This window comes from Haliaeetus albicilla, chromosome 6, assembly GCF_947461875.1.
Source record: "Haliaeetus albicilla chromosome 6, bHalAlb1.1, whole genome shotgun sequence".
Lineage (NCBI taxonomy): Eukaryota > Metazoa > Chordata > Aves > Accipitriformes > Accipitridae > Haliaeetus > Haliaeetus albicilla.
The window spans coordinates 2,794,720-2,808,596 of record NC_091488.1 but is presented as its reverse complement, the minus strand read 5'-3'; the positions used below and the strand labels follow the sequence as shown (position 1 = coordinate 2,808,596).

Below are 13,877 nucleotides of genomic sequence, written 5' to 3'. Positions count from 1 at the left end.
TAAATATCTGTAGTGTAACTGAATTACAGGTATGACAACATACCTCAAAAATATGATGACGGTGCTGTTGGGTAGGTTCAGTATTTGCACTTGTTTTAAAGACTACTAAATTTTACGCCTATTATTACTAAGGTATACTATGCCTGTAGATGTTAACATCCAACTTGGGGTCTTCCCAAAAGAGAAGCATACTGAAATTAGATATGTCAGTCTGTTAGGCATCTAGGCATGATACCAGCAGCTCAATCTCTGGGATTGCTTTACATTTGAGTATTAGCCATTCACCCTCAACTGTCAGGCTGATCTCTCCAACAGCACCAGTCATCCCAGTCTGAAAGCCCCAGGCACGGCCATGTATTCCTCAACTTACTGCCGGGATCAAAACCACGAGCGTCTTGGCACATTCCCACCAGATAAAAATCTGCCTCAGTCTCTGGAGAGAGCGAGCTGTGTTTTGGGCGGTATCTACTTGGCAACAAAACAAGAGAAACCCAAATGTTTAATAATACGCTCCCAGTATCTGCTGCGTTTCACAGCTGTGGGCGGCTGTGCCCACCGCTGAAGAGAAAGCGTCCCCACACAACACGCCGTATTGGTTGGTGCCTGCAGAGGAGAAACCTTCAACCGGGGCTCAGAGCTTCATGCTATGAGACCACGACGTTATTTTTAGCTGTAGATCCTGCGGAAAGGCTCTCTGCGCTCAAACGGCCTAATGCACAGGCAGGAAAACAGGGTGCGCGTCTGGAAATCCAGCACGAGGTTTATGCCTCATTTAGGTCTCGCGTAGCGCTGCCAAGCACAGCTTAAAAAAGGGGCTACATTCCTCCTAAGACTCATACGGATCTGCTCTACCGGAGTCGTTTTGATCCCGGTCTTCTGGCAATTAATGTCTGCCATAATATCCTGCATTTTCTATGTTTCTAAACTTAACTTTTGGAAGCGCGGCATAGGATTAGCTCTCTGTTCCCCTGTGCAATGCTCTGTTTTGGTCAGGCGTGGCCCTTTCTGAGTTATACTAAAAAGTACACATTTGCACAAAGAATGCACTGACAAAAAGAAATCACCCTCACGCTTTCGCTCTCACCCTAAATGGTCGGGACACAGTCAGCAATGCTTGGGGTACCTGATGCACCCCAATTATAAACTCCCCAGTACTATCTTTTATCATGGCAAACAAGCAATAACGTGCTGATGTTTTACAAAATGGTACACATCGCGAGCTAATTTTAAGAGCGTGATCTACATACTACTACTGAAATGAAAATCATTCTACATATAAATCCCTAGCTCTGGCGAAATACATACACACGCACAAGACACATGTAGACATTCCTGTCATTTTTCTACCTATGTAAGGGGAAAAGAAAGAAAGAGAAGGAGAAGTATTTTAAATAAGTAGAATTAAACAATGCCTCAGTATTCATAGTCCTAGTCTTCACTATGATACTCAATCAGCAATGGCAGTAACATGGTTTGCCACTTTTTATTTTTGGAGTATGTGTATTTTAAAGCTATTCGTTATAAAAAAACATCTTCTCACTTAATATTGCATTTTCAAATTATTTTTTTTAAACCATACCAATTTCAATACAAACTAATAACCTGTTATTATAATGATTATATGTGTAATTCAGCACGTGTGTGATTAATCTTGAATAGTCCCATTGATTTCAATAGAGTAAAAATTACTGATTTAGGCTTTGGGAAAATGTTGGGTTCTGCTTGGATCACCCTTTTTTAGCATTGAACCAATGTAATATTTGAGATTTTGTTGTTATAGCAATAGCAAGAATGTCAGATAAGCACATTTTAAAACCAGAAGTACATATGAGAGAAAACTTGAGTGGCTCTTTTATTTTGAGAAAGACAGATAAGCAAAGCAAGTTATAGTTCAAAATCTACTTTTATATATAAAGTGAATATTTAATCCCACTTAAGAATCGTTAAAGGCTTGTTTTGGCGTTTAAATAGCAGGCTGTCAACTCTGTTCAAACGTGTGACTCGCTTTCCTCTGTTCTCATGAAAGACCTGGCAAAAGTTAAAAGTCATATTTCGTTCAGCGCAACAGAAGGAGCTGAGCGTTAGTGAAATCTGGGTTTAGCTGCTGGAATATTTGTGAGTGCGCGGCGCGCTCATCTACCAACTACCCAGACCTCGTGCAGACCCGAACCGAAAGCATTTGAGCCAAACCTGCGCCGTACGTGCAAGCCTGCGGTTTTGGGGCAAACGGGAGGGGAGCACCTAACTCCCACTGGCCTTCAAAGGGTCTCCCTGCCCGGGAGACCCCCACTCCTCCCAGTAACGCCTCTTCACCATCTATTAACTCGGAAACAGCAGAAAAAAATCCCCCGGCTGGTATTTGAAGAGACGGGGAGAAAGGCTTAGTTTTGTGGCGTGGAGGATGAGGAGGGCTGCTCGCCACCGCTGGGTACGGACCCCAGGGATGCACGGGGGGGACCCAGGACCACCCTCTGCACCGGGGAGCCATGCAGGATGGGATGCCGGGATAGTAAAGGAATGACAGATGTGGCCGGCAAGACGAATTTCCCCCATGATGTACGTACCTCAAGCCTCACTAGCCACAGAGGCGGTTAGAGGTAGAGTTATATGTTAAGTACTACCGGGCTCGCCTCGCGTATGGCACACTTAAATTCGTATCAGCAGGCAAGCTTGCAAACTGACTTTCCCCACGAAGGGAGTTTTGGACAGTTTTTATGCATGCTGTGTAAAAAAAATTACTTAAAGGCAAATGAAAGCCACCTGCAACCATCTGTGCAAGGTTAATGTTTACCATGTTACAGAATAGCCAAGTGACATATAGTACATGATAGTTCCTGAAGACAGAATAAGGCACAGTCAGTACATCTGGGGCAAAGTCATGTTTTAAATCTGTTTTAAATTTCTAAGCTCACAAGCTAAAATATCAATTGCTTCTAGGAGTGTTTTCCTACTGGAATATGGATTAGTTTACCACACTTCACGTTCCCCTTTTCTAGTGAGAAAGCTGCAACCAAAACAACTGACATACCCTTAAATTCTCCTTTTTAAGTGATGTTTGTCATTACTCTTACTCATAATATACAGATGAACCATATGTGAAACACAATGTTCAAAAAGTTGCAAACTTCAGTTAAAGCATAAAAGACCTATTATTTTTACTGACAAAAAAAAAAAAAAAAAAAGAAATCATTGGAAGTTTGGCAGCACTCGGCTTGGGCTTTCCACCAAGCAACCAGACTTAACTTATTCCAATTTAACTTAATGCATCTCTGCCAGTGTCCTCTGCCAGGACGCGGAGGTCTCACGACCCGAAAATGGCAGGCCCCCTCCCTGGCACATGGGCTTCTCAGCTATTGCCTATTTGGGGGCATGCCACCATTTATTAGATGCACAAAACGTGCACCATCTCTCTCACAGAATGACCTAAAATGAAAAGTCACATCAGTGTCTGCTGACCTTCCCCAGGTCTTCATTGACCATCTGAGTGCCGTACGCAAAGTATACCACAAACATATATATATTTCCTACATGTGTATATAGAGATAGTAAAAGGTTTCTTTTCTCTAACCTGTGAACTTCCAGTATATTTTCATACATGTGGAAGGTTTCTCTTGAGGGACTTCACTACTTGAAGAAAATCAGGATGTCAGAGCCAAACTCAGTAACTTTGTTTGGGACTTCTCTTGACAAGCCCTTGCATTAAACCATCGCACACACTGACTCCTCTGCAGTTAAAAGAATGCAGGCAGTAAAAGTATAACACCTTTCTGCTACTGTTTGCATAAATAAATGCTCCTTAAATGCACTGCATCACCTGTAACACACTTTTCGTACGAAATAAGTGCATATTGGAGGACCACCGGTCAAGAGGCAATGCCTGATCTCACTCAATGATTGTACAGTACTTGCTTACAATATTAAACTGTTCTCTGGACTGACTTCCTACAGCTACAGCTCCTCTTTTCCAAAGAGCATTATATTTACTGAGTCATCGACACTCTTCGGAAGCCAAGAAGCACGTATGCATGCAAGGATTTCACCGGGGGGGTGGCGGTGAGGGGGGAACATGGATGCATGTTGGCCGTGTTGCCATCGCACGTGGCCGGCTGGATGCTCTACTTGCTGCTTTTGCGCTGCATGGGAAGGGGCTGGTACAAGAATCTAAAATACTCTGCCACCATTTGTATTTTAAGCCTATTTTCTTCCTATGCATTAGTGGCTTCTTGGTGTTTGGGCTCCTCAAGGGGCTTGGGGCATCGTCCTTCAGAAGGAGAACTGGAGAGAGAGGGAGAAGTGGTTAATCACCTCGCCTTTGGGTGGAAAAACACTGATTTTGGTGAGCTGACTCGTTGGTACATTGAGTGAGGAGGGGTGGCCTGGGGGCCTACTTCTGCTCTTCCCCACGAGGAACAGAAATGCTGGGTGATGCCTGAGGGACTGCAGAAGATGCAGGGCTGCTTAGGGAGCTCAGGAAGAGACTGAGGGACCGGGGAGAGAAAAAGGAGAGGAGATAGGAATGACTAGGAAAATGACATGCCTGGGATTCTGCTCAGGGTAAATAAAACCAGATTAATTTTATTTATTTATTAGAAGGGGGAACGAATGGAACAGAACACAAAATGTTTGAGGAGTATAACTGAGCTGTGCGGGGTTGAACTGGGAAAGACGAGCAGATGGAGTGACAAAAAATCAAGCATACTTCCAGGGCACTCTTGGAGTCCTCTGGCAGCGTGAAAAAAGCAAAAGATGAATGGTGGAAATCACTGGGAAATTTGAAGCAGCTGAGATATGACGGCAGGCTATGGCGGAGACCTGTTTGGGAGCCAAGGAAGTTATTCAAGAATATAGGGAAAAGGGTAGGAGCAATGGGCCCAGCTGTGGCCGAGGAGAGGGGAAGATGGGAAAGAAGAGAAATTAAAAAAAAAACAACAACAAAATGGCAGAGGGGACACACTGGCGGGAGTGGGGAAAACAGGAGAAAAGATGAAGGAAGCTTAGGGAGACCAAAAGATGCAGAGAGCTAGGCAGGCATTGGGAAGGAGATGCCGTGGCCTGGAGCAGGGAGACGGGCGAGACCTGGTGGAAGAGGCTGCCAGGGACTGCAAACAGGATGGGCGAGATGGGAGAAAGGGGCAGGGAGAGAAGCCAGCGGAGGGAGGACACGCTTCTTCCCAGCACGAAGAGACGGCAGAGGGGCAGCCGGGCAGGGAGAGCGAGAAAACTCAGCTCTGGGAATAAAAGCAAGAGGGACTCAGTAAGCTTCACATTTTTATTAACTGACAACAGGAAAATTGGTGGAAAAGTACTATACAAAGTCAAACATTGGTGTGTGCGTGTGTTACCTTTGTGTGTGGACTGAAGGACACTGGGGAGACCTGCGCGGGGGCTGGCTCTCTCTCTTTGAAACTCTCTATATGTAACCAATGTTGACACTTCAGTTTTATTGAATATAGCAAACGCTTGGGTGCTTGATAGGGAGGATAATGAATGCTTTTAGGGCGTACAAATTTGGCATATGTTGCAATTCCCTGCCAGCATGCTCTTCCAGAAAACTGAAGAAGGAGCCGGGCCCGGCACCTTATGGGCACCAAGGTGCGGCTCCAGCGAGCCACATGTGCTGGTATGTGCTGGGCCCAGCACCCTCTCAGGGTTTTTGCGCTGGTTGTTACCTGCCCTGCTTGGTTTAGCTACCTGCTGCCTTCGTGGTCCCTAACCTTCAGCAATCCTCTCGCTCGCCCTCCTCTGCTTTTTCACTCCCATCACCAAAAGCGCTGACCTCCCCTCTTCTGCTGTCTCCTAGCGTTTCCCTTCCGACCTTTTTTCCCAAGTGTCTCCGACCTCCAATCCCATCTTTGCTGCTCCCACTTGTTGCACCCCCCGTACAGATACCTCAGCCCACTCCTCCAACCAGCACGGCTCTCCCCCCGGTGAGCCACGTGCCAGATGCGCGTCCAAAAAATTTGTGTTTCCGAGAAGCGATCGGCGCTCCTCTGCATCTCTGAGGTGCTCCTACGAGCCCTGGTACCTCCGTGTACCTCCCAAAGCGTTCCGCACCTCTCTCCCGCTCCTATGCCCCCTCCTGCAGCCCCGTGCCGTCTCCTTCTCCCCCCGACTTTCCCCCCACCCATGACCGAAGCTCAGGAGGACCCTGCCTGGGTCCTGCCCGACACTTCCACCTGCTCCATCCCAGTCCTCCCTCCCTGGACCTGCTCCGTTGACCGTTTTCCCCTTCTCTCCTCCCAAAAAGGGCATAGGGACAGGGTGGGACGTGATGGGAGGACAGAGGGAAGCGGAAAGAAGAGGTTTTCGCATTCGTCCCTGTTTTGCTGAGTTTCACCCCTGTTTTGCTGAGTTTCACCCAAGGCTGGCTATCGTTTCCGTTTACAGCACGCTGCAAGCTCAAGCCACTCTCGTAACCGCTAACTGGTTTTCCCCTGCCAGCATCGGCGGCTAAATATAAGCCCGTGGAGCCAGCCCTGCGTCCCTGCCCGTATCTGGCAGCGCCTGGCATTCCACCGCGATTTCACAGAGCCGATGCTTTTCACGAACTTGGCAGCTGAAGAGAGCCGCCTCTCCCCGAATAAGCTGTAGGAGTTTCTGAAGGAACAGGAAACAGATTGCTAGTTTTCTCTTCAGTGCAAAGGGCAACACTGCAATTTTCTTTTGAGTCCCCAAGTTAAATGCTGCGCTCCACCTCTGGGAAGTAAAAAAAGTCACGCCAAAAACTTGTCCGACGGTTTGTTTGGTAACACTGTGGGGTGTTTTTGAGGAAACCGGTTATTTTTTAAGGATTGGCAGTTATTAAACACCATTTAATGTGTAAGGGAAACTTATGATGAATACGTTAGCATCTGTGCCAGACCAAACATCTGTAGTTTTTAACGGAGCAGGCAAAAGGAAATCAGAATTTTCATTCTGCTTTTCAGCTCACACTATAAATTAACTATTTTAATTTCAACCAAATTGAAGAACTTAATTTTTTGGTTCTTAGGGTAAAAAATGGATAGCAAAGTATTCCACATGAACTAGACATGAGTAATCTTGTCCTTAAATTACTTGTTTACACACTGATAAATGCGGATGACAGTTTTAAAAAAACCACAGAGGCATATGCTAAGTCAAAATACGCCCAGACGAACGGTGGGAGCCTGCCAAGTGTCACAGGTTTTAGGCTTCACTTTCACGTTAGAAGTACCTGTATAAATCCAGAGCTGAAGAAGACAAGTTCCCTGTTTGACTTGACAAGATACCCGTAGAGAAGAGCTGCTGCAGCCAGCCTGCCCTCCTCTGCTTGCTCGCCCCTGGCTTCAGTTTTCGGTTAGCAACCAGCGGGGGCTAAAAGGAAACGTGCCACTACGTAAAAATTGTCACGGTAGTGACATAGGCTACGTACAGTCATCAATGCCTGAGTTACTCTGACTGAGTTACCTTTTGTGAACCGAGTTACAGTAACCTGCCTTAATTAAAGAGTAAAATAAATCAGAATAAACTACCATGAAGGTGATTAAACCCAACGCACAAAGTGTTTCAACCAGTATGTCATATTTAACAGGTGGGGTAGGCAAAAGATGTTCCTGTCTACACTTACACAGTTTGAGCTTAGGAGTGCAACTTGGTAAGGCATGGTAATTCAGTAACTTCAAATTGTCCTACTGATGCAAAAGCTAAGGATTCAACACCTACAGAGGCTGGTACCCTTCACGATGGCTTGTTTGCTCTTGGAAATGGCTGATGCAGAAGGGATGCCACAGAAAACAGGATGAATGAAATTGAGCATTACAGAGCACATTGAACGGACTATTTTGCAGACATACTGCCTAAATTATTCAAATGGCCTTGTGGCTGGACAAACTACTTGAACTATTCAGAGAGTAATTCTTGAAAATATGGAAAAGTCGGTAATTGCAAAACGTTGCTGACCAACTTTAGTCAATGCGTCTTGGAAAGGCAGTGATGGTCTCAAGATGAACTTAATGAAGTTCATGGTGAAATGAAATGGTGTGAGAGAAACAAGCTACAATTCAGCAAGGATAAGGGCAAACTTCTGCATGCTGGCTGGAATAACTGATTGTGCAAACAAGGTAGAAAGTGGCATGAAGGATCCGTGAATTACCACGTGCCACCAACCAAATGCCAACCATTTCGTATTGCTGAGAAAAAAATGAATGTCGTATGGGGATGTATGAACAGGAGTGCCATATGCAAGATGTGTGAAATCATCCTCCTACTCTACTTGCTGCCGAAAGCCTCAGCCTGAATCCTGCGCCCAGATTTAGGCACCGCACTCCACAAAGATGTGGAGTGGCCAAAAGCAAGAAGATTGCTGGAACTCTGGTAGGCAGAGTCTGAGGAAACCTGGGATGAAAGGGAAGAGGACCGGGCAAGTAAAAGTGGTCCCAAGTATGCAAAGAAAAAGAAAATAAACAGTTTTCCAGATGCAGTAGATAAAAAAGGACAGCTGAGTTGCAAAGGGGAATTGAGGTTAGACATGATGCAACTGCCGTAGCGGTAGTGCAGGCAGACAGGGGGGAAACGGCCCAAGGAGGAGACAAAGTGCAGGGCAAGAAGTATCTGTCAGGAAAGACGTCATCTTGTCCTGTGGCAGAGGGCAGATGATGTCTGGAGAGTGTCCCCCCCCGGCCGGCTCCGCGATGCTGATGAAAAGTTAAAAATCCTCACCTCCTATAAACCGGGGAAACTTCATTAATGATTTATAGCAGGAAAGGGGCCTTGCCTGAAATGTGTCCAGTGTAATCATTTTTTCTATCTAATTTTTGCTTTTAGCCATGAGATTATGAGTAATAGCTACAGGGCTACAATGTTAGCCAGAAATCCTTTAGCTTTCTAAAGGTCAGTTAATCTGTGATCTAATCTGATGGTCACTGAAATTAAGTGGAAGCAGTTCAGCGGGCTATAATGGAGGGTGGTTTGTGTCTCTAGCCTTCAGTTACCTTGGGTTAAGCCATCCTTTATAAGCAAAACAACATATAGGCATGAAATAGATTTTGAAATGCATGCTGAATCCTGTTGTACTGCAGGGAAAAAAAGGACACCCTGCCTTTCTAGCTATCTGCTGGTTTAAAACAGTTCTCATTAAAAACTCCAGAACATCTTCAGTGCCTTCTGTTCACCTGTTGATACTCCTGTCCCTCAGGAGATTTTATGCGGGTGGGGAAGCAGGGAAGACTCACACAAACTTGGCTGCTCTGCCTTGACTTGTTCACAGTGAGAGCTGAGCTGCATATTTGAAACTTACTCCTTTTAAGAGTGGAATACTTCAGCTAAGCAAGACCAAAAAAAAACCCCACTAAAAAAAAAAAAAAAGGAAAAGAAAAGCAGAGTTGGCTATACAGCTCGGCAGTTAAAGGAGCACTAAAATAGAAGTGTGAAACTTTTCATAGTTATCTGTAAGTCTTAGAGGATTTCAAGTCTCAGCATAGTCACTATTAGCGAATTAAAGATCTGAAAGGTTGTCTCAGTGAGCAGATGCTTTGATCCCTAAACAGAGCTAGTATTTCCTATTTTTGAGTCGCTTTCCCCAGGTACTTTCATTTCATATGGCTGCACTTCAGACTGCTTTTCTACTACTCTTGCAACACATCTGGAAATCCCCTCCTATGTAATATTATATGCAATGTACACTACTTAATTTGAGGAACTGAATTTTATAATACATGCACAGGCATAAAAACCCACAAAAGAAAGCAAAGAGTCGGGTCAGAAAGCTAGCCGCCTTTTGACTCTGACTTTCTCACGCTGCATTTCCTCTAGATTATGATACATTTTAATTTTCATGGATGTCATCTGAAAATGAGAGCCAATATAATGTAGCTGAATCCTCTTTGTCACTGAATGTATTCTGGACCTTAACTGGTAGTGCGATGCACTGAAGCATAGTCTTTAATTAAAGTGCAACAATACCACAGCTACAGTACAGGCACGGCATAGGAACCTGGCGCTGGATATAAAGATAGCTGTGCCGAAAAGTTTCCTACCACTACACGATGTGAGTAAGTCAGCAGAGACACTCTTACGCTTGAAACCTGAAGTATTACTGAGCAGTGATTTTCAGCTGGGGAAGCTGCGATCCAATCAATGCATGTATTATTCTCCACAAATGAATAATGGCGTGAACGAGGACATATTAAACACCTACAGCGCACAAAGCTTTTCACACCGGTTAGGAGCCAAACACAAACAAAGAGGCTGCGAACTCTCCAGAGCTCTCGTTTTGTCTCCCGTGAAGTCCTCCTGCCTGTTTGGATAACAGTGTGCGGCATCCCCACAAACACCCTGGTGCCAACAGGAGAGGGCACCGATTTCAGGTCGGGACCAAGCTGACCGCCCTTCTCTCCTCCACTTTCTTTCCTACCCTCGAGGAAAACCAAACCAAACCAAACCAAACCACCCCGTACCCCACAGCGAGTGTAGGCGGTGCGAAATCTGGGGAGATGAAGACGCCTCTGCCGGCACCAGAGCCAGGGATGCGCTGGCACATACCGGACGGGTCCGTCCCTGACTGGGGGAGGCAAAACCCTCCACCCCAGGGCTGCGCAACCCTCCCTCCGCTTGCTCAGCCGACAGAGGGGCTTCAGGAGAAACACAACCCAAAACCGACCACGGCCCTTATCCCGCGGACAGGCGCCTGCCAAGCCGCGACAGCACAGCTCGGCTCTCCGAAGGAGCCAGCACTCTCTAAGCACCCAACGTGCGCAGTCCCTTTCATTTGTCAGCACAGCCGACGCTGCCGCTGCGGCACGGGGAACCTCTGCGAAGGTTTCCCTCCAACGCCGGCCACCAAAACCAGAACCAAACATCCAGAAAAGCAGCAGCCGGGCTCCCCCTCTGCTTGAGGCGCGGCATTCGCGCGTCCTCGTTCCTTGCTACCGCGCGGGCATCGCATCCTACGGCAGGGTGCTACGCCAGACCGGAGCCCCAGGCGTGATTTTAATGTCCTGGTGCGGTACAAACGGTTTAGGAAAAGATTGGGCAGCGTTGCAGGGGAGGAGGCACCGGGAGCCATGCAGTGCGGCTTCTCTGCTTGCTGGGAAATGCGTCAGGGAGGCACAAACACACAAAAGAGAGAGGAGACAGGAGATAGTTACCTAACATGACGAAGGGGATTCCCAGGAAGGTGGAATTGTATTTCCCACCAGTGAGATTGATGATCCCAGCTGCAGTCAGGGTGGCAAGGGTCACGGTCAGCAATCCCAGCAGGCCAAGCCAGGGTTTGCTGCGGACACAATCCTGCATGGAGCAGCAGAGAATGGCCAAGGTGACCACAAGGACCAAGCTTGTGATCAGGTAACGTTCTGACACCCTGCTCGTCTTCTGGAAATCCTCCTTCAGCGAAGAAGAAGTGAAAGGATACATTTTGACTTTCCTGTTGGATTTCTGGAAAAGTTCAACAGTGTCACAAAAAATGGATTCCCACTTCTCTGCCACCATGTCATTCAAGGAGTTGATTGCCTGCAAGTAGTAGGTGAGCTGAATGGCTTCTGCAGACTTCACCCGGTCTTTGCTGTGCACAGTAACCCCACCAAGCTGATGCCCGTTATATACTTCCCTGCCATCCTTTAAGTGAGTAATCGGATAAGTGATTGCAAAATTAGTTCGATTAGAAGAACGAGCAGCCTTTAATTCCTCCAGTACATGCACTATGTCGTCCACTATGCATGTCTTGTCATTGTTCAGGATACATATATGGGCAAACGTGTAATTGAAACCAGGTCTTTGAACTTGGATCCTGGTCACAGCAGAGTGCAACTACAAGGGAAAGAGAAATCACACACGTTACTCATCAATTCATCTCTCACAGTAGCAGCCAGAACAACAGCGTCTCCTCACCTCCGTCCCTTTCCTATTCGATCTAAGCAACGACAACAAAAGTTCTGGTGACTGCAGTATTAATAGCACGCTCATCGCAAAAAAAAAAAAAAAGGAAACATGCATTAAAATAGCAGTATTATTCCCCTATGTCCTTTGCTGGTCACTCGGGTGTGCTGTGACTTGCATCTGTGCCATGGGCATCTGCCGCTTGGCCTCTCTAAATAAGCAAACTCAAAAGTTCCGCGCCTCCACTTTCACGCGATCTGGGCGAACGTAAAAGCGAGAGCTACAGCCCGACCGTGTCCGGGGACGCCGTCGTGCTCGGGATTGCCAAATTCCTCTCTCAACAGATAAACTTCAGGTGCAGAACGCAGAAGAGGACCATGACCAGGGGTGCTGCCTGCGCGGGATGTGCCGCCCGCCCAGCAGCTGGCAGCGGCAGGGGACTGGGACTCACTGGGAGTAAAGGGCAGGTCACAGCTGCACATCCGAAGCGTGGAGATTGTCCGCGTAGCAGGAATAAAACGGCTGGCATCAATGAATTTGCCCTCTCTTCCCCCCATCAAATCCTCAGCAAATGCGAGAGCGGGAAGCAATGGCAGAGACTGACACTGGTTTTCTCTTCCTCTCTCTGAGAGGTTCTGTTAATCGGGGTAGGCCCCCTAATTTTAGGGCCTGCAGGTTATTACCGCTTATTTTTTTTGTCTAGCAGCTCTTAGTGCAGCCTCCTTTGTAAGTTGTTTTGCATCCTTCTGAAATTTGCCATGCCTGAGCTCTAACCCAAAGTGCATTCCCTCACTTTTGAGCATTGCAAGGGCAGAAAAATTACCCTCGTCTTGAAAAAATATAGAAAACCCTTGCAACTTTTTCTGAATTCCGCACAGCCCGGTTGCTCGGGCGGCCACGTCTGCTGTCGTGGGTGGAGCAAATCACCGGGTCTGCTCCAAGGAACTGCGCGGATTTATCCTTTTACACCAAGGGAAACAGTCGTAGGAGCATTGCAAAGGTGTGGTAACAAAAGCAGGGCTGATAAAAGAGAAGGAGAAGCCGTCCTTCACCTGCAAAGCAGGGACACCACAGCTCTTCCAGGGAGCTGAAGAGCCAAATTAAGAACAACTCTAATTTCTTTTCCTTAAACAGGGAAAAGTTATTTTCTGCCTTCAGATTTTGAGCAAGACACAGAGAACTGGCTACAGGGACACGATTCCTTTTATTTCTACTTGCACATGCTGTTTTTTGCTGTAATCCAAAGAGGGCAGGAGGCTCTTATGCCCAGTAAAGAGGCTGGGATTAGGTGATATTTAATGGAACTGGCTCCTTGCTGAAGACAAACACTGATTAAAAAAAATAGAAGATAGGGTACACGGGAGCAGTACAGCTTATATACTCATCTGGTGGCAGTGGACAAAACATCTAATAATCATGGCTAAAATCCTGTGTCTGCTGCAATTAAATAGTCCTACTGACTTTTGTGTGGTATTTCAGATGTATTTGCAGAAAAAAACCATTAATATGATACTATGAATCTGATTGTTTTGTGATTACATTGCATAATCTGTGATGGGTATAAATTTAGTTATGTTGCATCCGTTCCTCAGGATGATGACATGATACAGGCAAAGATTACAAAATTCCTATATTCTCATCTTGTTTCTCTAGAAGCTTGGGGGTGTATTTTTCCACATTTGAGTAGTTTTTGTTTTTGACAGAACAACAGTTCAATATTGACATTAGAAAGATAGGTTTGAGAAATGAACTGAACCAACAAATGTTTTCACAGTACTGCAAGAACACAATACCTGGCCATGGTGAGAAGCAAAATTCCCCATCATGGTGGGAGAACAAATAACTGTCTCTGCAACAGATTAGGGGCTTTTGCACAACTTTCTGCTGAAACAAAACAAAAGATTTGCAGGCACATGCCAAAGAAATGAGCCTGTATAGGGAATTCTTGCCGTCTTTCCAGTTTGCATCTGCAAAGCTCCACTTTGCAAGAGCTGTTTTGGGGTACAAATTCAAATGTATGTCATTACAGTTTGGGGAAAATG

General features: G+C 46.2%; 1 protein-coding gene across 1 annotated transcript in view; it reads right to left on the bottom strand.

Annotated features, from left to right (window-relative positions):
- The window catches only part of PTCHD1 (patched domain containing 1), a 43,715-nt gene that overhangs the window by 19,237 nt on the left and 10,601 nt on the right, over positions 1-13,877 (bottom strand). Inside the window, exon 2 of the mRNA XM_069784837.1 lies at positions 11,106-11,766. Within this exon, the coding sequence (XP_069640938.1) occupies positions 11,106-11,766 (661 nt within the window). The remainder of the gene's footprint in view (positions 1-11,105; positions 11,767-13,877) is intronic.